At 53.7% G+C, this 21,962-nt stretch overlaps 6 protein-coding genes across 6 annotated transcripts in view; 5 read left to right on the top strand and 1 right to left on the bottom strand.

The window, feature by feature from the left end:
- Window positions 1-372: 372 nt before the first annotated feature.
- Window positions 373-1,818, top strand: BO97DRAFT_355169 (putative inositol 5-phosphatase; the record flags this gene model as incomplete). The annotated part of the gene is made up of 2 exons (XM_025692128.1): window positions 373-825; window positions 862-1,818. 2 exons carry the CDS (start codon window positions 373-375, stop codon window positions 1,816-1,818), a joined length of 1,410 nt encoding a protein of 469 aa, XP_025547146.1.
- Window positions 1,819-6,836: 5,018 nt separating this feature from the next.
- Window positions 6,837-7,097, top strand: BO97DRAFT_355153 (uncharacterized protein; the record flags this gene model as incomplete). The annotated part of the gene is made up of 2 exons (XM_025692126.1): window positions 6,837-6,914; window positions 6,972-7,097. The coding sequence occupies 2 exons, from the start codon at window positions 6,837-6,839 to the stop codon at window positions 7,095-7,097; spliced, it is 204 nt and encodes a 67-aa protein (XP_025547145.1).
- Window positions 7,098-10,725: 3,628 nt separating this feature from the next.
- BO97DRAFT_399063 (uncharacterized protein) lies at window positions 10,726-13,347 on the top strand (the record flags this gene model as incomplete). The annotated part of the gene is made up of 1 exon (XM_025694219.1): window positions 10,726-13,347. One exon carries the CDS (start codon window positions 10,726-10,728, stop codon window positions 13,345-13,347), a length of 2,622 nt encoding a protein of 873 aa, XP_025547144.1.
- A 387-nt stretch (window positions 13,348-13,734) lies between these two features.
- On the top strand, window positions 13,735-16,058 carry BO97DRAFT_408637 (BAR and SH3 domain-containing protein). The gene is made up of 4 exons (XM_025695908.1): window positions 13,735-14,083; window positions 14,175-14,492; window positions 14,553-14,669; window positions 14,715-16,058. Exons 1-4 carry the CDS (start codon window positions 13,973-13,975, stop codon window positions 16,023-16,025), a joined length of 1,857 nt encoding a protein of 618 aa, XP_025547143.1. The 5' UTR covers window positions 13,735-13,972; the 3' UTR covers window positions 16,026-16,058.
- A 417-nt stretch (window positions 16,059-16,475) lies between these two features.
- Window positions 16,476-18,149, top strand: BO97DRAFT_480922 (uncharacterized protein; the record flags this gene model as incomplete). Its single annotated transcript, XM_025700784.1, has 1 exon — window positions 16,476-18,149. One exon carries the CDS (start codon window positions 16,476-16,478, stop codon window positions 18,147-18,149), a length of 1,674 nt encoding a protein of 557 aa, XP_025547142.1.
- A 1,556-nt stretch (window positions 18,150-19,705) lies between these two features.
- BO97DRAFT_355170 (putative nuclear migration protein (ApsA)) overlaps window positions 19,706-21,962 on the bottom strand; it is a gene marked incomplete at both ends in the record, with an annotated part of 5,408 nt that continues 3,151 nt past the window's right edge. Inside the window, 3 exons of the mRNA XM_025692129.1 lie at window positions 19,706-19,782; window positions 19,838-21,635; window positions 21,681-21,896. Of these exons, the coding sequence (XP_025547141.1) occupies window positions 19,706-19,782; window positions 19,838-21,635; window positions 21,681-21,896 (2,091 nt within the window). The remainder of the gene's footprint in view (window positions 19,783-19,837; window positions 21,636-21,680; window positions 21,897-21,962) is intronic.

Genomic DNA, 21,962 nt, shown 5'->3' with positions numbered 1-21,962 from the left:
CCGAGGATGGTGTTTTCATGTCAGAAATGGAATGAAGCCACGTTCGTCAGCACCTAATCCGAACTGCGGTGTGTCTTTGAGACCGTGATGGAGGAAGCAAGTCAGAAGGAGTGTGTATTTGTCTGGGATGATAGTGTAAACAAAGTGGGAGAGTGGAAGAGTGAGTGGAAGGGGGCATGACCTCATCTGCCGCTGACGGCTCCACCCACACTATCCCTCCAAATCGTCACATGCGCCAAACCCAGCTCCAGCTCACAGCTGCAACTTGATTCTCCGCCTGTCCCTCACTCCTCAGAAATCCCTCCATCACGACCCTCGCTATCCATTTCACACTTCTTCCATAGCACCAGCAGCACACTCAGACCACTCATCATGGACACACTCAACCTCTACATCCTCACCTTCAATTGCGCCCGAAACCTGGTGGACGTGGACCGGTTCGCCCACCACTTCTTCGACTCCCTGCCCGTCACCGACAATTCCAGCAACACCTCCCCGTCGCATCCTCCACCACCTCCTCCCGACTTCATCGTGCTCTCGCTCCAAGAAATCGCCCCGATCGCGTACGCCTTCCTGGGAGGCTCGTTTCTGACACCGTACTTCGCCGCATTGAGCAACGTCGTGGACCGCGCGGTCGCCGAACGCTGGGGAGATGATGTCCATTACGTCAATCTCGTGACGGACAACTCCGGGATGACCGGGTTGATGGTATTTGCCCGGTCGGACGTGGCAGAGGAGATCGCCTGGCTTGAGACGGCGCGGATTGGCTTTGGGTTCCAGGAGATGGGGAACAAAGGTGCCGTGGGGGCGCGACTCGGGTGCAGGGTGCCATCTGCCCGAGGGGGAAGCCAAGAAAGAGAGGGAGGAGAAGGATCACAACATCCCGTAGAGCTGACCTTTGTGGCGGCGCATCTCGCCCCGATGGAGTGGGCGGTGGAGCGCAGAAATGCGGATTGGCGCAGCTTGGTTGAACGGCTGGTCTTTGAGCGTCAGGACGGTCGAGTCGCGGGCGATGCTGGTGCTGCAGCAGCGGCGGGCCGGAGGCCTGTCGAGACAGATGAGGATGGATCGGAGAGTGCGCCCCTGTTACAGGAGTCTACAACGGCTTCACCGGTCGGGCAACAGCGCGAGGGCCGGGGCATCTACGTCCCTACGAGCTACCTCTTTCTGGCAGGGGACCTCAATTATCGCACGGCCGACAGATCGCCGCATCCAGGCGATCGGACGAGCAGATTCCCCCGGGTGAACGTAGAGACGTCCGACCCGCGCCATTACTCGCAGCTGCTCAAGGAGGATCAGCTGCGTCGGGAAATGAGCCAGTCGCGATGCTTTCAGGGCCTGTCGGAGGCACCGATCACCTTCCCTCCGACGTACAAGTACAGCCTGGCGGCACGTCACGCCGTAAGTCAGGCGCTGGGCGAGCACGCATTGTCGCAGGACTGGCAGTGGACGGGGACCCGCTGGCCCAGCTGGTGTGACCGTGTGCTGTACCTGGACCAGCCCGGGCAGCCCGTCCGGCCGTTGAAGTACGACGCGCTGCCGTTGTTTCCAACCTCTGACCATCGTGCCGTCGCCCTGGCGGTCTCCGTCCCGGCCCGGTCAATGCGACGAGCAGATGCGCTGGCCCAACTACCGGCGGCCCCGTTCCCGATCGACCCGGACTGGGCGCGTAGACGAGATACGGCGCGGAGAAAAGAGCTTGTAGTGGGCTGTGTCGCGTATCTCGGGCTGACCTGGGAGGGCAACGGGGTGTTGGTGGCCACGGTGGTTGGGCTTCTAGGTGCATGGCTCGTGCTTCGCTCACTGTTGAACGCCTGACGAGGCGTCGCCGCCGCCGCCCACCGGAACCTGCGACGCGACTCCAGGAGAACCCTCCTGCGCGGAGCCTGCCCCATGGCGATCGGTTTGATCTTCGATCCAGCCAGATGGTAAATATTTGCCGACACGAACTGGTGTGGTTGTTTGTTTCCGTGTTTGTCCTCGAACCCCGCGGCCGTTCGTTCGGTCAGGTTTCACGTTCAAACAGTGGACTCAGCGACCGGCAATTTTCCGACCTATTTTTCGCTCGCGAGTCTCAGTTGTTGCCCGCAACACGAGACCGTTCCTTTGGCCGACCGAGCAGTGGCCGGGAGCGGATCGCCAATGTCGCGCACACCCATGGCGATCGAATAGACCGGTCATGCACCTTTCCCACCTGCATTGGGACTAGAAGGAGTGATAGCTTCTAGGCTAGAAGTATACCCTACTAGTCAATGGTTATAGTAGGTCAGGTGAACAGGCAGTTAATCTAGACCGGGCGGACCGCGAACCGTTGCGAAGGACGCGGCATTGCATGAAGAAGAAGCAGCAGCAGCAGCAGCAGCAGCAGCAGCAACGACAAGGATTGGTTCCAATGATAGCGGCTCAAACAGACCAGGAGAGAGAAACTGTTTTCTCGTGTTGGACAGCCTCATTATCCCGTTCACCGACCAGAACCTGAAATTCCAGGAATGACACTTAGTCATCATCAACATGTATGTAAATAGCTAGCTACTATAAGCATCACATGACCATCCAACGGAAAGGAGGTGAAAAATAGCGAGACAGCAGAGCGGAACCGTAAGTAGTTACAGAAGGAGGGGGAGAAACAAAAAGTTCGGCCGGGGTTAGAGAAGTCGGGAGATTTGACGGGCTGAATCTTAGCCTCGACGATGGAGAAAAGAGCAAGAGGAAGTGGATACCTGGACCCAGTATAGAGGGACCTCGCGAAATTTCGAGAAGCTCGACCCTCCCTCCTTTTTTACGAATGGTCCTTTTCTGTTTGTTCGTATACTTCCATATGAAAGAATAAGCAAACTTTCTGGTGTGATGTCCGGGAGCATGCACATGCTCTGCCTCATCCTTCTTGGTTCCCTCCCTTCATTCGGAGGTGAAGGTGATTATAGGCAGCAATGTACAGACAGACGATAAGAGCATAGACTAGAGACTTCGACAAGGGACAAAAATATGGAGCCGACAACAAAGGGACTGAGTGAGTGTGAGTGGTGAAAGGGTCTGTCGGGCAGATTGTCTGTCTGCCTTTTGCTGTCCACTGAAAGGGGGCCCCGCTCTTACCTCGCTGGTGAAACCACTGTAAAGAGAGAAAGAAGAGAGAGAGCTTCAGGGCTCTCAGTTGGTTATACCGATTGAGCAGCAGACATTATCGTAAGGAAGTATTTAACTGCATTATCCTAGAAGGGAAGTTTTAATGAACCGGTCCGGTGTGGTGACGAGATTAATTAGCCCGAATTCTTTCATTTCCCTCAGCAGTGCGGTGTGTCCGTGGATGAGCGACAGCCCTAAGCGATCGATTGATTTGATTTTGATTTGATTTGATTGAGATTAATGATCAATGGAGATTCATTCCATCATACGACGGCGATCCCGGCAAAAAAAAGAAAGAAATATTCTTGGTGGGTGACAGCTGGCCGGGCAAAAGATGATAGCAATGTAGATACCCTGACGGATCTGGCTGACCCTTGTCTTGTCTGACGATGGTTAATTACTTACTAGTTAGACTTGCCGAATTGCTGGGAGCTTAGAAGGGAGAGAAGGTGATGTGGAATGCCGGGATGATGTGGCCAGGCATGTTCCGGTTGTCTACTGGGCTCGAAATTGTTCTGGAACGAGCGGGTTGAAACTGCTGGAGAATGAGGGATTGTGATTGTGACATCCAGCCAGCCGAAGCATGGACTGCCATCACCGTCCAGGGACTGTAGCACCGTCGCACTGTAGCACTACACAGAAAAACTTCCATCCATGGAACAGTGTCGGTCTATCGGTCTATCTGTCTCTGGGCACATGATCAAGCTGGTCAAGTGACCGCTCGTCTTTCCACCGACGTATTTCGCCGATGTTCTGGGCCTTTTTTTTAACCGGAATGTCCAGGTGTCATCCATGTAGATACAGTCAGGACGGTTCAAGGTTTATTATTGTAGGCTGCCTCGGAAAATGGATGAGGCTCAGGCCGAGTCAACCAATCAGTCGCACCATAATCCCTGCACTCTCGTCTAACACTTTACGGCGAGGCTTGGGAGGCTTGGAGGCTTATGGACTATTAGCCTCAGGTAGTCCTGCAGTCAGATGCCAACCGACAAGGATTATCGAGCGATGACGGCTTTACGACTTACAGACTTGCAGACTTGCAGTAGTGATGGCGGCGGCGGATGCTGACTGTTCCAGCTCTCTTAATCTTTCTCTCCTTCGCTCTCGTCTCTCTCTCTCTGCTCTGCCCTCTCCACTTTGCCAACCCCGGCTCTCACCACCGGCACCGCGGTTACTCACGGTCGGTACACGAAGGAGATGAACGAGAAAAAAAATGATAAATGATTGTCAGCATAGATACAGTCTGCCTGGTGCCTACCAGCTTGGCCTATTTCTCCGCCCAACGGAAAGACCGAAGGAGCGAGGATCTACCGATGTGATGGTCCGATTCATTGATGAAAGGACAAAGCTCGGGGTCTCTCTGTCATCTACTCGGCCTCTGACTCGCTCAACCAGAAGTCATGGTCATTAATGCCATGCAGGGATCATCGACAAAGACCGCACCGTCAATCGCCTCGTCAATGGATTATCTATGGATCATTGGATTGACAATCCGTGTTTTCCGACAGCCGACCTTATGCTGATTGACCAGACATGCAACCCCCGGCCAAGGGGACTAGACCGAAGGGGGCAAAAATGGGAGGCACCAAACGGGTAAGGGGGGAGAACAGCCTGCAGCCAGAAAAAAAAAGAGAAGAAAAAAATCGAAAAAGAAAAAGGAGAAAGGGAACTTGGAAGCTTAGTCGACGTTCCAGAAACTGTGGAAACTTCGACCTTGGTGCGACAGTTCGGCCCAAGATCCAGACTCTGAAGCTACGGCTCTATTAACCCTCATCAATCCGAAACTGCTTGACGACGATGCATTGCCGCTGGGAGATGCCAGTCATCCAATTACTATGCTTATTGCTTATTCGCTTACTTTGTCAAGATTATCTTGATTTTATCGACTTCGCCAGCAAGGCCTTGTTGCAAAAGATTAAGTTGTGAAAAGGAAACGAACAGAAATTGCTGTCCTGACAGGGCCCACGCCGCCCTGCAATCATGTTTGTTCCCTTCTAGTTCCAATTCCATGTCTTGTCCCTTTTCCCAGTCAGTAGTAGTCTAGTCAAGTAAGTCAAGTCAACTCAAGTCAGGTCAGTCAGGTCAGTCAGGGGCCAAAACCTGCGAGTCATTATCCTTCCAACAGCAATTGAAAGCTGTTACATGGGGGCAGAATGTGAGGCACGTCTGAAATCTCCTTGGGGGAAAGAACATAAGTAATCTTAATACATATTTTTCTCTGCACTTCTTTCCCGCCCCCCCTCTCTCTACCTACCACTCTTTTTCCCTTCGAACCCCTCCTCCCTTCTGGATCGTTGTCGAACAACCAGCCGAGAAACACGGAATCCACTGTCGAGACTCTGGCTGGCCACTACAACCAATGATCCCATCAGTGATGCCCAGGATCTCAAGCGAAGGATTGTTACGAATGCTCCAGAGGGTAGTCCGTCGTGGGTCAACCGTGATTTGCCTGCTGCGACTTCCCCTCGCCACACTTGTCACCGGCACCATTTCAGGTACCAAGCAGTCATTGCACCCGTCGACTCGTAGGGTAGTGCAAGCTGTGCCTCTCATTCGACAACTGACTGCATCAGAATAATATTCTATACACTCTAGGCTCCATCCAAGGCCCCCCGTCCCGTGGCCCGTTAGATGGCATGGAACCCAAAATTAATATCCTGGGCCGTAATGGACGTACTGCGACGACCATTCGCAAAGCATGCTTTATATTGTTGCAAGTGCGGTGATTTGATTGTCATTAATGCCTAACCGTACGACGAGACTGCCCTTTTCCCCATCTATTTCCCTTTCAAAAAAAAAAAACCTAAACTCTCGAGCTCGTTTCGCATCTTGACACAGTGACTACTAGTCTCAGTCCGACTAACTTAACTAGATCTCCCGTTTCTCCATCAAGGACGGATATAAACCGCTGAGATCCCTATCTTTACAATTTGCTACCTTTTTTTCCCCTCTATTTTCTAACTTGAAGTTCCTCAGTTCTCCTTATCTCCTTCCATTGTGGTCTGGTCCCTTTTCACGGAGATTCCTCACATCGAATCAACAAGTTCTTCAGTGTGATAATTATTGATCGTTGATCGTTCAATTTTGGTCTCCTTCTTTCATCCCTTCCTTCATTCCTTTACGGTAGCATTTTGAGACTGTCTTCACTTTCCCTTTTTTTTTCCATTTTTATCTGGGCTTATTTTTATTTTTTTGTCTCTCTTCGCCCCATCCCACCACCACCACCACCCACTTTAGTGGCGCAGCCCAACCTCAGCGCTAGAACCTCAACGGACCCCGGCGCGGCGCCTGCGATTCCTTTTTCCACTCCCACTCTGTCCACTGAACCCCCCTTGCTGGTGTCGCTGGCTCGCTGCAGGACAACGGCCTTGCGATCTTGACGTAATTGCCCCGTGGCGTGGAATTGGGGCTAATTTCCTTTGGGTCCTAACATTTATTATTATTGTCTATAACGGCCCTTACTTTTTTTGACAATTTTTTTTTTTCGGATCTTCTGGAATTTTTTTTTTCTGGGGTTTCCTTTTAACTTGGCCTGGTTCCGCCTCGAAGTCACCAAATCCCCCCCAGCCCTAGAAAAGCTCCCTTGACGGGATTCATTCAGCTCCAAACTTCCCAGTCGATCGTGACCACTATCCAGCAACACCAACACCTACACCAATACCAACACCCGCTTTCAGGATAATATCCTCACCTCTCGACCACATTCACTCACCATGTTCTCCTGTGCCAACTATCCTCGTGGCTGCCGTGGCCGTGTTAACATTAATGGCGGCAAATGCCCCGACTGTGTGGTATGTTCGTCCCGCGGAAGCTTACTTCCTACCTTATACTGACGATGAGGGTCACAGCAATTGAAGCTCCGTCACCCTCGCTCGACCTCTCCCTTTGCCCAACCCAGAGATTACCGTCGAGCCCTGCCGTCCGAGATCCTGAATGACTCACCATACAAGGAGATCATCGACCGCTGCGCATGATGAACGACCTGACCTGACGGCAACATGGCGACGAGCAGGGCGCAACGGTGAATTCCCGGATTTCTATCGACTGATTTGCAGGGGTCCTGCCGGCTGGGACCGATCCCGGAGGCCCTTGTGCCCTTCTCGCCCACCTTTTCTTCGCTCTCTTTTTCCTCTCTATCATGTGTGGGTTGATGCTCGGAACTGGAATGCATTTCTGGGAGTTATGATCGATCATCATCATCGGGTTGATAGCACTGCGAGGGCGGTTTTGTCGGATGTCCCACCGATTGCAGCGATCGGACACTTCTTATTTTCCTCTGCGCTCGCTCTCACGCACCCACATCTCCTCGCGACTTTTCCGACGGGGCCATCCGACTCGGAATGCGCTGGTGCACCTCTGTGACATGACTCTTTGTTAATTGTGTTTCGCATGGGGTCATTCTGGGTTACAGCATTGGGTCTACTGGGGTTTTGGAATTGCTTTACTGGATGGGTTTATGCGGGTTGACTGTGATTTGGGAATCCGGCGAGGACGACCGCAAGATACGCAACGCAAGAGCAATTCACTTCACTCTTCGCTCTTGACGACGGTCAGTCATTTCCGGGACGGCGCAAGGAAATACCTCCCGCGTGCGCAACTGGGAAACTCTGCTGCGGGCGGGCAGTGGGCGCAGGTGGAATGCTTTTTTCTTTTCTTCTCTTGTCTTTTTCTTTCTCTTCTTACTTTCCTTCACATCCCCTTCCTCTTTTTACCCCCTCATCCCGATGTGCGTGGTTCATCATCGCGCTTGGTCCCGACACTGTCTTGTAATCCTTCTCTTTGTCATGTCCGGTTGCTTTTTTCTTTGTTGTAATCTGCGTTGGTCGATTTACCCATACCCAATTCGGCCTACCTGTACGATCCAAGGTACCTTTTTTTTCTGTCTTATGTTTCTTTTACCTTATTTGTCATACTTGAATATACCCTATTTCCATTTTTTTTTTTTTTCTTGATGAATGATTTGTGAGCAATGAAGTATTGAACAGAGAAGAAAGATAATTCTGAGATGCACCTCATAGTAACGAACTGCCCAACTTGCTAGTAGTAACAGGGAGTGAGCAGATGTATGGTAACACCAACACAATTTCACCAGGCTAGACCGAGAGATCTCCCGATGACCGCGTCGGGATCAGCCCTCCAACCCTGTTTTGCTCACCTTTTGACCAGCTGATCTCGTCTGTCGGTGATGCCAGTGCATATCACCACCAGCGGCACGATTGACTGGACTGGACTGGACAGTACCTTTTCACCCGGCAGTCCATGTGACCCTCACGGGTCAAGAACAAACACCAGGATAGGATAGTCTAGTCCCGAGGGCCATCCGTGCGTCTTACCTACCTTTCTCTAGTTATCATCCGTCATCCGTCATTCACCGTGCGTGCGCACCTGTGACCTCCTCTTCTCCCCCTCCTCCCCGCTCGGCATTACCCGGACCGTTGCAGCTAGTTGCGTTGTCTTCCGAGGAGGGAAAGACGAAGACGTTTTACATCGACTTTACTCTACGTACCTACCTCTAGTAGTATCTTCAGCACTGCCTAATGATGATGTGCTAGACTAAGTCCGTGAGCGTCAGCAACATATAACTAGCTAGCTGTTCGGACAAAAGTCGACCGGGGTTGGGGCTGGTGGCCTTGGCATAGCGTCATTCCTCACTACTGACCGACTTATTCTCCTCTTTCCTTAGTGCACGAAGGAACTGCCGGGTCAGTCCACAATGTAACACAACCAACCGGTCGTAGAGTGACAAGAGAAGGGAACGTAGTCCATAGAAGATAGCAGGAAACTGTTCCCATCGGCCCAACCCTCCCGCATTTGTAAATAGTTGGCTGATCCGCATCTGCTACCCGGGTCGGTCCCGTCCCCTCCCCTCACCCCGCTCGTGTATCCGGTGCGAGTAGACGTCACGGTTTGGCTAATGTGGTGTGATGATGATGATGTCTAATACTTTCTTTTTCGGTGGGGATTAGATAGACAGTGGCGGGAGAGTGAGGTACTACTCTTGCTTCCTTGCCTCGGTCTGGACGCTATAATGTATGTATATACATTATGGAGATGCGGGGTATTCCAGCTTACCTCCTCACTCCGGTAGTGAGGTCAAGTCACGACCGATTAATCATGACCGAATGAGAAGACAGCCAGTGAACCTCAAACGCCACCTACTTCCCAATCCGAAAGACTATCCCGGACTTAGACCTCCGCTACCGCTAATTGCATGGAATGAAATTACTCTACAATGCAAAACGGCTGCAGCCACCCACGCACATCACCCAAGGTACTATACGGTCCTCCGGCGAGACAGTGCCGTCACTGCATCTACTTTGCTCTTCTGGGCTAGTGCTGCTGACTGCTACCTACTAGACTGACGGCTTGTGGTTGTTGGCGTGCGGGTGGGTGAACTTCCCTCTGTTGGTTAGTATGATAGTGGCTGGGTAGTATGTCTGATCATCGTTGGTCTAGACCTCGCTCCCGATGCGGTGTTTCGGTGACAGCTGACTGGTGGACTGGCCAACTGGCGAGCTGGCAATGACACTGTGAAGTATCAGGCTCCAGCGTGGCTGCAGATGATCTGCTCCGCGTTGGACCGGTAATGCACCATGTGCTCTGCACAAGTGGGCTTGGATGGATGCGTCTAGAATTAGTGTTAAGTGCGTGTTATAGCGTAGATAAGGCTGGATAAGACGGGATGGAGACTATGCTTTTGGATTACTTAGTCAATTGGGAAGATGCTCGGGTTCGCTGGTTTGAGTATTCCGGCGCCGGTGCGGGCAGATTGATTTTTGTTGTGTGGGTGATATGTGGTTGGAGCTGACTATAACCGGTGCTTAAAGGTCCTGTCGGGGTTTGATGGTTCAAGTTCAGGTTGACTGGGACAGGAATGGTAATGTCAATGCGATGCAGTGTTGGTTAGTTGACGGTGTTATTATCATGTGAGAGGTCGAGACCGGTCGAGGACGGGAGGAGGATCTGATTATGCGTGCTGGATACTATCTAGTAGAGTATAGGGGCTGCAGCATCCGGGATGGTTCCTTATCTGGTAACGGATGGGTAATTTCTTGATGGTTGGTTTATGTGCTGATCAGATAAGCTGACTTGGATGGTTCGTTTGATGATATATTGTTGACAACTTGAATGGATTGACTATGCTTTGTATGGTATTACTAGTCTTGCTGAGAGCAAAACTACCAGCTATCATAATATCACGAGCTTCTGCTAGGGCATCATATTCTCTTTCAGAATTCAGAATGAGTGACCATCGTGCAAATGAATGCAAAACAGTTTGTCTGCGACACAATCTACTCACTGGTTAGGAGAGTATAAAGCAGTGACTCCGACACCACTTGCTGATGCGTTAGCGACATAGACCTACAATGAGGCTATCCGCTGCTACCCAGTTGAGATAGCATGAACAATGTCCGAGGAAGGCACAATCAACCTCAACCCTTCTCTAAGAACAGCACCTGCCAAACTTCGAGTCGCTTCCTCAACAATGAAACCCATGCGTATATTCTCTGTTCCCCGAACGTTATCCTTCCACCTCACATATCGATTAGTACTCTATCATATGTCCCTGACATAAGTACTCCTGCAGCTTAATATTGTGATATGAATGCTGCTCCATTGAGAGCCATGGACCGCTTGCGAGGATCTAAGTCTGCGCGCTCCATCCGGAGAAGCCATCGCAGCTCCGTGTCCAGCGATACCCCCGACCCTGAGATCGCCCGGCAACATGCCACCACCGCTGCCTCTCTCGCCATGCTGCGCTCCAAATGCTCCTATGACGCGCTGGGTGGCCCTGGAAACATGGCTGTGCCTCCTCGAAGACACCGACATACTGGCTCACAGCCAAGCACCCGCAAAGTCCCCGTCGACGATGAGTCCTCGCGCCGCTCAGCCACTGTCGATTCCAGCACACAAGATGAGGACTACGCGTCCGCCGCTCTGCCTCCCATAAGTGAGTTTCAGGGATTCGACAGCCAAGACTTCTTCCTGCCTTCGTCCTATAGACGTCTGCGCAAGTCGCGGTCGATGTTCTCCACCGGACAGCGTTCGTCTCGCACATCTCATGGAATGTCCTCCCCACTGAACCACGCTACGAATGCTGAGAAAGAGCAACCACCGCGTGCGGCTCGCACCTATGGCACCCTGCGGCGTTCAATGTCCTTTCTCCGGGGCGAGAAGCCGCCAGCTGTGCCTCTACGACATGTCCAAAGTCATGATACGGCGATCGAACTGGCGCGCACCCAGTTTCAGCAGCAATCGGCCGACAACTCCCCTCAGCCAGAACAGTCGCGGTTGTCCGTGCCCAAGACAAGACGAGAGCATAGACCGTTCAGAAAAACGCTCCGTCCGACCATATCAGCAGTTGGTACTGCAGGCACGCCTTCCGCTCAACCTACAAAAAGCGCTTCCTCGTATGGAAAATCAAGATCTTTCTCGTCGTCCATCAAGAAAGGTTTCAAGAAGGTCCTGGGCCTTTCAAAGCCATCTATCGGTAATGATGAAAACCAAGGATCCCACGACAAGACAGGAGGAAATGCCAACGAACCGGATACTAGCTGGTCCGCGTACAGCCCTCACACCCCTGGTACATCCCGTCCGGCAGCCATTGTACACACAAAGCAGTACCCTACCGCTGGGATTGCTGAAAGCTCGGAGAGCTTGGCCACGAGTCGTTCTCGTGTGACAAGCTGGGCAGACTCAACGACCGCAAATACTGTAGTGACCGGCAACATCGGCGGTCGAAGCCACCTGTCAGTCATCGATGAGAAGGGCCACTCGGATCAGAATTTAGCAGAGGATTGCCCCTATGGAAACAGTCCCATACCCGATTGCAGCCCGCTGAGACCGAACAGCAAAGTCGACAGCCAACGCTTGTATTCCGCATTGATGAGAAGGATCGGCGAAAGCAGCGCACTGGACCGATGCGAGAATATCGCCATCGGCCATGTCAAAGAGCATCGCATCATCCCAACGCCTGCCGCTTCAGTGTCTGTGCGGCAGAATGGACAGGCTGTCCGTCTGATACCCAGCGATGAATCCATTCCCTCGCCCCGGTCCTTCATCACTGCGAATGCCGGTACAGCGACTCCTCAGCAGCAGTCACCACCCCCGACTCAGTGCTTCCAGGAATCCCCATGTGCCAACAAGTATCGGACGACCACCTCTCTTATCCCTGGTAACAAGGGACTTTCCATGGTCAAAAAGCCCGTAGAGGTACCCGCGCGACGCCTAGGCACTCCCGACCGGCAAAGTCCGGACGCAGTATCGAATTCGTCCAGTGTGTATTCTCGGTCCACCGGCGGCAATCCCGATACCAAGGACTGGGAGGTTGGCTCGAAACTTCCCGATGAACCTGGAACGGCTACAATCTACGACACGCAAAGAACCACTTACGGCTCACCAAAGCGTGAATCGGGAACTCAGCCGACTCGAGCATCCGCCCGACCAAGCGCGGACTGGAAGCAATGGATGCACACAGAGATCGCAAAGATCGAGAACCTCACCCCTATCCAATCTCATTATCGCGAGCATGCGCAAATCCAAAGCGACGAGAACGATTTGGTCTGCCAAGATCCCACTCGGTTGAGGGAGGACTCCCATGGCCGTGTCTTTATCGACGACGACATGTGGTCGAATCGCAAGGTCACTTCTACCAGCAACTTTTCGCGGCCGTTCAGCCGATCCTCGAGCGTCCGGACCGTTGTGACGACCCAGAAAGAGCAGCTCGACGGGCCAGTGCCTCCACCGCCGCCTCCCAGACCGGCATCGCCACACAATCGCCCCAATTTGCACGGCTATGGCACCTTTCATAGTCAAATTGGGTCCCGCGCGCAGAGCTGTGCACCGCCACCCATGCAATCCTTCTCGTCAAATCGATTCCCCATGCCCGAGTCGCCGACCCCGAGAAGAGACAAAGCTGGTGGCTTTTCTCAGAAGAATGCGAGCGCAACATACGGCAGACACCCGGCTCGATGCCCCCCAGCCTCGCGAGATGCCCGGTCCCTGCATAGCCGATCCGCTCGAGGGTATCACGACAACCGACGACTGACCAACGAAAACCTGAAGGTAGAGAGCGAGTATCCCGACATCAAAGGCTCGGATGCGCAGTCGCTAAACTCACGTTCCCCGATTTCGAGCAAGCGCATGGTGGAGATGTTTTTGGAAAGCCGGCGACGCCAGCCTGATGCGGATGCCAGTGATGGTGGCGTGGGTGCTTTTATCTAGAGCTCTTGGCTCTCAGACAAAACGACTTGGCGGTTTTAGCTTGGTTGCCAGACGCTTGGGAGTCGCTGTCAACGTTAACAAGGCGCACCTTAGCAACACGTTCTTAGATGTATGCATTTTTCTTAGGGAGAACAGGGATAGGTAGTGTAATTAGTGCTAAGAGGGCTGAGTAATGAACTTGGTGGTGGTTATTCAATGGGGTCACAGAGCAGTCATAATCCCCTTCTTCTGTCCTTCGTGTTCGAGTACAGGAGTTCCTGTTGTTGTTGTTGTTGTTGTCTTGTCAAAGAGAGTGAATCATTAATGTAGTTTAGCGGCGGGCCAGAGTTAGCAGGCTGAAACATAAACTAAAGGAGGAGCAACAACTAACAACTAACCACTAACAACCAACAACCATGCGTCATCTTCAACTGTCTCTTGTCTAGCTGGCTTGTTCTCTTTTTCATTTCTGCTTATGTTTAGGAAGAGTAATTCCCCCCCTTACTCCGTCCTCACTTTCATCCTTATTGCAGTTCTTATCCACCAGCCAGCCTGGATGGCCAGTCGGTGACGCTCTCCTTCATTCCCCTCGTTCCACTTCCATCTCCTCCCCTCTTTTTGACCCCTTGAGGGGCCACGCGGCACCATGCAGTCCATGCAAAGACAATTCGGTCGCTTCATGAAGCGATCCGCCGATGAGAGCCAGGTGGCCATTCTTCTCAAAGACTTTGAGGAAGCCGACAAGCTTCTTGGCCGAGTATGTCAACAATCGCTGCCCGAATTGCGAGCTCTCCCCGCATTGGAAGCCTCCAACTAACTTTCGGCCACCCGCCGTCACCAAACCCCAGATCATCGAATTCACCAGCGCATGGCGCGATGCCTGGTCCTCCCTCCTGATCCACCAGAATCGCATGCTGGCCGAATTCAACGCTCTCTATGCTCCCATCCTCGGGTCCTCCGACTCTGCCACCGACAACAAAGCAGTCCTGACTCCGCGCGAGACCCTGGCTCGGACAAATAAGCTTCGGGACCAGTATGAGGAGCTCCGGAGAGAGTTATTGGCCGATATCACCGCCGTCGACGAACGCATGATCAAGCCAGCCACCCAGGCCAGAGAGTACTTGACTCCCATGAAGAAGACCATCAAGAAGCGCGACGATCGTAAGGTGTGTGTGTGTGTCTTGTTGTGGCGTTTATCTTGCTTATGCTGATTTGCGTCGTTCCAGCTGGACTATGAACGTCATCAGAGCCGCGTGGATAACTACACCAAGAAGACCAAGCGGTCGGATCGCGACAATGCCGCCCTGGTCAAGGCCGAGGGCGACCTCGCCAAGGCGACAGAGGTAGGGTCCCAGCAAGGCTTGAAGTGGCGTGTCTAATGCAAGCAGGACTATAACGCTGCCGACGAGCATCTCCGGCACTGTCTCCCGCCTCTCATCGCTGCCGCATTCTCTCTGCTCCCCCGTCTTCTGGCCGCCCAGATCGAGCTCCAGAACACCATGCTAGCCCATTATTACACTGTGGTCATGGAGTACAGCCAGGACGAACAATTCCCGGTCCCCGCCCCACCCATGGAGCATATCGTCGAAGACTGGGAACGCGCCCATCTCCCGGTCCAGCAGGAAGTCGAAAGCTTCGCCAGCATCGCCAATGGCAAGACTGTTCGGATGTCTCCGGTGGACGAACACCAGCGCAACGGCCATAGTATCATCAGTCGCCCTGCAAACCTAATATCGAGTTACTGCCGCTCACCTAGCGCTCACGAAGAAACTCCGCCCCCTAAGCCGCCACGGCCAGTTTCACCCAATCCCGCAGCTGTTCAGCGGAAGCTCCCACCACCGGCGCCCCCTGCAGCTCAGCAAAAGCTTCCTCCCGTGCCACCACCACCTGTCTACGATACCAAGCCTCTACCCAACCTCGAAACGAAGCCGAAACCAATCCCCAGACCGAAGCCACAGCTATCGAGCATGCCGTCTACCGCCTCGACGTCGTCTCTCAACCTACCGTCGGGCTCGAGTCATCATCTCTCCCCGCAAGCACCAGTACCGCAGACTTCCGCCTCGTCCCCCGCAGGCGAATCCTACGTCTCCGCCACCGAGTACATCCGCTCCCCGTCCCCGGGACTTTCCTCCGTTGCTTCTCGAGCAGACTACTTCAGTCGAAACAGCAACCATAATCAGTATACGTCACCGCCGCCTGCCTCCGCTGCTGCAGCGGTGTCCCCCGGTATTTCGTCCGTCGCGGCTCGAGCAGATTACTTCAGTCGGTCCAGCAGTAATCCGCAGAATCAGTCTTTGTCTCCTGCGGCGGCGGCCGCCGCCTCTTCCTTATCCCCTGCGACGGCAGCTATGTCGCCCGGTCTCTCGTCCGTTGCTTCCCGTGCAAACCACTTCAACCGCTCCAGCAGCAGCAACCGACAGCCATCTCCCTCGCCGTCGCGTCCAGCAGTGTCCCCTGGGGCGAGTACGCTGCTAGCGGGCAAGAAGAAGCCGCCTCCGCCTCCGCCGCCCCGAGCGCATTCCCAGAACGCGCTGTTCGTGACGGCGCTGTATGACTTCGGGGGCCAAGGGCAGGGGGACTTGTCGTTCCGCGAGGGCGATCGGATCCGTGTTTTGAAGAAGACGGAGAGTACGGATGATTGGTGGGAGGGAGAGTTGCGGGGGGTGAAGGGGAGTTTCCCGGCCAATTATGTGGAGTGATCGATTGGAACCGAGGTTAGTAATCAAGAGCCCAAGAGTTCATTATAGATGCACGGCAGGATAGTATAATGTATCAATCTCCATGATACGTTGCGTAGTACTCCGTAGTAGCAAGTGCGGAACGCGGGATGACGGCCTGAGGCTGCAGCTTGGTCTTCCGCTCGGACGGAACACAAGATCTTCCTCCGCTCCGCTTTCCGCTCGCGTCTCCAACTTTCTGTCTGTCTTCAACAACCACACCACCCTTCTCGATTCATTACCTTCACCTACCATCCACTATACCCGGACGCGAAGCAAAGAAAGAATCAATGGTCCCGCGGAGGGTGACCACAAGGGCCCATCGCGCAGCACACACGACCAGACCACAACCCCGCGCCCCTACACCACCGATAACGACCACCAAATCCCAATCCCGCATCAACGCCCATAACAACCAAACCACAGCCCACAATGCCCACCAACACCCCAGGCACCCCAACCACTTCGACCCAAAACAACCCCCTCCTCCCCCCACCAACCCAAAACACCGCCCCCGTCCTCAAACACCGCTGCCTCTTCACGCACGACACGCGCCGGAAGGCCAAACGCTGGCAGGACGGCTACGTACGCTACCACACGTTCAACAAGCGGGTGATGACCTACGACACCGCGGGGAACTTCATCGGCGATCTGCACTGGCGGCAGGATGACGTGGGGATTCAAGATGGTGACGAGCTGGAGCTCGATCGCGGGGTGTTGGTGCAGGTTTGTGAGGCGGTTGGGCGGTCGGAGACGGATGTTTCATTTGTTTTGAATTCGAGTTCTCACGGGGGAAGGGGGGCGGGGGGTTCGGGTCTGGGTGCCGGTGCCGGTGCCGGAACGCAGTCTTCGCTGTACACGGCTTCGCCTGCGTCGAGTTGGAGGTCTCAGTCTTTTGCTACTGGTACTGGTACTGCTACGCCGTCGTTGTTGGCTGGAAGGGGGACGCAGGTGCGTTCGTTGAATGAGGTGCTTGGGGTTCGGAGGGGGGTCCCTGGGGATATTGGGATGGGGATCAATACTGAAAGTGGGAGTGGGAGTGGGAATGGGAATGAGGTCGGCACTGGCATCGGGGTGCTGAAGCATGGGCAGTCTCTCGGAGACCGGGTGGTGGCTGCGCCCGCTGCTAAACGACAGAGAATCGCCGGTTTGAAGTCAAGCCCCCCGGCGGAGGAGGGAAGACTGTCTGCGCAGCAGCTGCACCGGCAGGCTCAGACTCCCTCGCGCCGTGTGCAGCCGGTTCAGCCGGTCCAGTCTCGGCCTCGAGCTGCGGTGGTCGACTTGACCGGTCCGTCTACCGCTGCGCCGGTGTCGACGACGCCTCCCAATCCGAGACATCAGAAGGCCGATTCCAGAGCAGGCGCGCCGCAGTTCGTTGCTACGAAGAGCGCACCGAGCAAAGAGAGCGCCAGCGCTTCACCATCACTAGAACCATCTCGCAAAGACAGCGCCAGCGCTTCACCACTACCACCGTCTCGCAAGGACAGCGTCAATCCTCTACAACCACCCCGCAAAGAAACCACCAACCCTGCATCACACCCACAACCACGCCCCGCAAAACCAGAAGACCCTCCAACCCTCCTCCGCCTATCCACCAGTAAACCCCGCAAGAAACTGATGTACTCAGCTCTTCTCCCCGGTGGCGGCGGACAAGCCTACAAACCAGCTTCAGCAGCTTCAGTAGCACCAGCACCAGCTGCAGCTGCAGCCCCCAGAAACAACAAAACCCCCGCACCCCCCGCACAACCCTCTTCCACCACCACCTCCTCCTCCTCCTCCTCCTCCTCCACAACCAAGAACGACTTCACCCCCTCAACCTCAACACAAAACATCCTAAACGACCTCATCAACGCCCCACCACGACCCCCAAACCCCACCCTCACAACCAAACAGACACCAACCCACGGCGGCCTCCGCAAATCCTACTCCGACCCCACGGCCCTAACCACCCGAACCACAACCACAGCGTCCCTCTCCTTCCACAGCACGACGGGACCCCGCCTCCCCACGATCCCCGAACCCGACCCGGCCGACCAAGGGCCCTGGACCCGCGAGGCGCTCGATCTCTTCGAGTTCTGGCCTGCGGGGCGCGCGAAGCCTGTCTAATCGAGAGTTAACTCTCCAAATGGAGGATGAGTGCGATGAGAGTAATGAGGGGCTCACCGCTACAGAAGGCGGGGGAGTGGAGTGGTATATGATTATAGTCTCTCTTCCAGTCTTACCCTGAGATTGATTGAACCCACCCGAGAGGCAACATGCTATGCTATATTTTTCATCGGAGGGAGATGAACTTCGAAGGGTATTCTTCTCAGGTGTTTTTTATTCTCTACCTGTGCTTTGATGATTTGTTTGCTTGCTGTGGCCTGATTATGATATGATATGATACCCCGTTTTATGTTATTATATATATATATTTGCAAATATACATACTTACCCACATAAATATGTAAACACATGAGTGTTATAGGATAAAGGAAAACATAAATTTGCTAATACACACACACACACACACACACACGCTCATACACACACACACGCTCACACATGAGCCTTATCCGAACAAGGACAAGACAAGCTCTATACTTACGGATTCTTCAACCAGTCGTCTAAACCTCTCGCCCAAACTCCCCGAGTTCCTATTCATACGCGTATGAACAGAAGCTCAACGATTTACTATCCAATCCTCCCTACTAATTGAGTTCAGAGCTATTTCCTACGCGAGTAGGGAGGTTAGCTACGACCAATCAGGAACCATATTAGGTTCTTGCCGGCGGGGAGAGCTTGATTGTGCACTGGAACACAATCAATCTCAAGCAAACGAAGTATGTGCCGTACATACTTGTCACATGAACGTCCTCACAGACCCGATCCCATTCACTGACTGGCTGGGATATTCTGACAACTACAGGGACCCAGTTGAACACATACGAAAGCCGATTGTATATGGTTCTGCAGCAAGTTTGCACATAAGTAGACTCAAACTCAACCTAGGTAGCGTCATACATCGATTAATCAAGAGATCAATTGAAGTTATATCCTAGTCCGACTGAAATAACCCTGAGCCAAGGAAGTCCCCAAGAAACAATCTCAAAAAGAATGTAACAGACCGCGTCAAGTCGCCAGCCAAGAAGGAGGGTTGTCAACATAAGAGAGAAATCGAAGATTTGTCACTAGAGTTGTAGATGTAGGTTGTAGTTGTACTAATTGTAGTAAGTGGTAAGTAGTCATGCAATAGAAAGAAAAGGCAGCAAAGGAATGACAAGAAGATCCAAAGCCATCCGGGCACCGAGAGTGGAGGAGGGGGAAAGGGGATGGGGCGGCAAATGCAGGCGCCCTTCCCGAAAGAGGGATTAAAAAGAGGTAAATATAGATGGAGTGACAAAGAGGGTGTTCGTTTTTGTTCCTTCGGGGGTTATGAGATGGGCCCGGGTAGACGTGGAGGATGACACGGGAAATGGGCCAGAAAACTGGTATGCAAGGTTCCAGACGCTCAGTGTGCACTTATTTCAAACTCCAGACAAGTACTACTCCCAATGTTGTCGAGTGCGAAGACAACGGTGATGCAAATCAAAGAGACTCGTGCAGACGCACAAAACCACGGAGGACAGGGGCGATGGAGCCCCGGCCAAGAGACAGACACGCTCAAATTCCGAAGTTCGAACTTAATGATGGGAATGGATGCGGTTCACGCGCGGGCTATATTTACTAGTCCTGGACAAGGCGCTGACATCGTGTTTGCCTAGGCAAGTTAGCTGGTGAATCATTGACGTCCACAGAATTACAAGAATACATACCATCGCAACAAGCTCGGACATTCTCAAGTCGATCCCCTTGGCTTTCTTGTCTCTCCATCGTATGCCGAAAGTCATCGTGGCTGTCACGGGTGTGGACGCTTCCTTCATGGACGCTCGAGCTCGCATAGCGCGGACCCTTACGACCAAATGAGCCCTTGATCGTCGTATTCAAGATCGTGCTGAGACGAGAGCTAGAACCGTTCCGTTGCTCAGTAAACGGGGCTGGGGCAGCAAGTGAAGGAGAGCCTCGACCCGGCGTCAGTGTCCGGCGCGATGAAATGGTAGAGCCAGCTCGCTCCTTCGGCCAATTCCGTGCAGTGCGACTGCGCGAAGAGGAGAAAGAGAGCCTTGAGGTCTGTCGGGAGCGTGAGTGGAACTCCGGGTTAAACTCATCGATGTCTTGCAACGAAGCGTTGCTCTCTTGTTCTTCCCCATTCTCCGCCGAGTTGCGCAGCAGGAGGTACGATAGTGCATTGAACCAGGTCTCGTGTCGCTGACTGGTGGTCGCTGTGAATCGAACCCGGCGACCGGGGCTGACCACCTCCAGACTCCTGCAGTGGAGGCCAGGGGGGTAAGGATTGTCGTCAGGAACGACCCTGACAGCCTCGATGGGAACACTCTTCGTCTTCAGTTCACGCGTGCCGGCGGTCTGGGGGTCCTGTGCACTCCAATACAACGTGCGGGTATAGGGATGAACCCAGAAGTAGCGACGATGTCTGGTGCTAGAAACCTCTCCAGTGACAGTCTTGCGAGTGTACTTCCAGAGGAACTCGCCAATCATCGTTTGCGTGATAGCCTGGATCATCCTCGGGTCCGTACCAGCGGCATAACCCTGAGGGCCAATAGGCTGCGCGGCGAACCGCTCATCGATCTCAGAGGCGAAAGATGAGACTGACGACCGTCGTGAGATGTGGCTGTTACTCTCGTTTCTCAACTTGACTCTAGAGGTCGTGGTGGACGTCGAGTTGACCTGAAGACCCGACTCGTTGGGAGTCCGCGGGCGCTGGCCTACATTGGTTCGGTGAGCGGAGGCTGGGGCAAGGGGCGGACCCATCAACGCTGGAGAAGATGGCTGCTGATCCAATGATCGTTTCTCGGCCGCCATGATAGCCTCCTTGTGGTCAGTAGGCAAAGGTGGGTGGCTCTGGATGCTTGAGGTATGGCTAAGCGAACTGCCCGGCCTGAGCTGGTGGGATGGGAGGGAGGATTGAGAGGACTGATGAGTGGGACGAGTGCGTGCTCGGGGTGTGGCAAATGGTGAGGTGTTCTGTTCCTTGGCCTTGTCACTGTCCGGAGGAGATAGGGGCCGGGTGGTGACACGATCCATGAGAATCTGGTCAATTTGCTTCGACGACAGGATTGTTTGGGCTCCCTGGTCAGCCCGTTCCGCACGACCAACTGATTGCTGTCTTGTCTGGCGTGGGACAGCATTGCCAGAAATTGTACTCAATGGTAGAGTGGGGTCTGGCGTCGTTCCGTTTGTACCACTGGCCGCATTCTTTTCTGGACCATCATCGTTGACAACGAGCAATGGCAATTCAGAAGCAGGGAGACCCTTGACCATATGCATGCTATGCGCCGATGGCGTGTTTCCATGGGTCAGCTGAACCGGGGGCACAACAATTGCCGACGGAACATGTTTGACGGGAATCGTTTCCACCGCTCTCACATCGGACAGTGAGATTTGAGAAGCTGGAGCGATCGGCACCTCGTGCAACTGTGGTGCAGCTGGTTCCGTGCATTCCGATGAGATGACAGAAACATTCAAGTCCAAAAGCTTGGGCTCAGCGGCATCTCGCTCCAGAGCAACTGCCAATTCCGGCTCAGCCGATCGCTGCATAACAGCCAGGACAGGCTCGGTCTGTTGTGAGAAAATTGACGATGCAGCCAGTTCCGGAAGCTCGGGTTTTTTGGCTGACTCCACCACAGATTCATGCTCCAGGTCTACGCTGCGCTCAGTTGTGGCCAGGACAGGTTCCGTCTGCTGAGCGACTATCGACGACAGAGTCAGCATCGGAAGCTCACGCTCAACTTCGACACGCTTCTCAATGATCACAGGCTCAACCACCGGGATCGGTTTGGGAGTGGCCTCGACAGGCTGAGTGTCTAGAGAGTAGATCGATGA

The sequence above is a fragment of the Aspergillus homomorphus genome (genome assembly GCF_003184865.1).
Source record: "Aspergillus homomorphus CBS 101889 unplaced genomic scaffold BO97scaffold_55, whole genome shotgun sequence".
Classification (NCBI taxonomy): Eukaryota; Fungi; Ascomycota; class Eurotiomycetes; order Eurotiales; family Aspergillaceae; genus Aspergillus; species Aspergillus homomorphus.
This window is presented reverse-complemented; position numbering and strand designations above follow the sequence as displayed.

Coding starts and splice junctions, on each gene's coding strand:
- BO97DRAFT_408637 (XM_025695908.1), top strand. CDS start 13,973: ATGCAGTCCATGCAAAGACAATTCGGTCGCTTCATGAAGCGATCCGCC. Junction 14,493..14,552: donor AGAAGCGCGACGATCGTAAG/GTGTGTGTGTGT, acceptor GCGTCGTTCCAG/CTGGACTATGAACGTCATCA. Junction 14,670..14,714: donor ACCTCGCCAAGGCGACAGAG/GTAGGGTCCCAG, acceptor TAATGCAAGCAG/GACTATAACGCTGCCGACGA.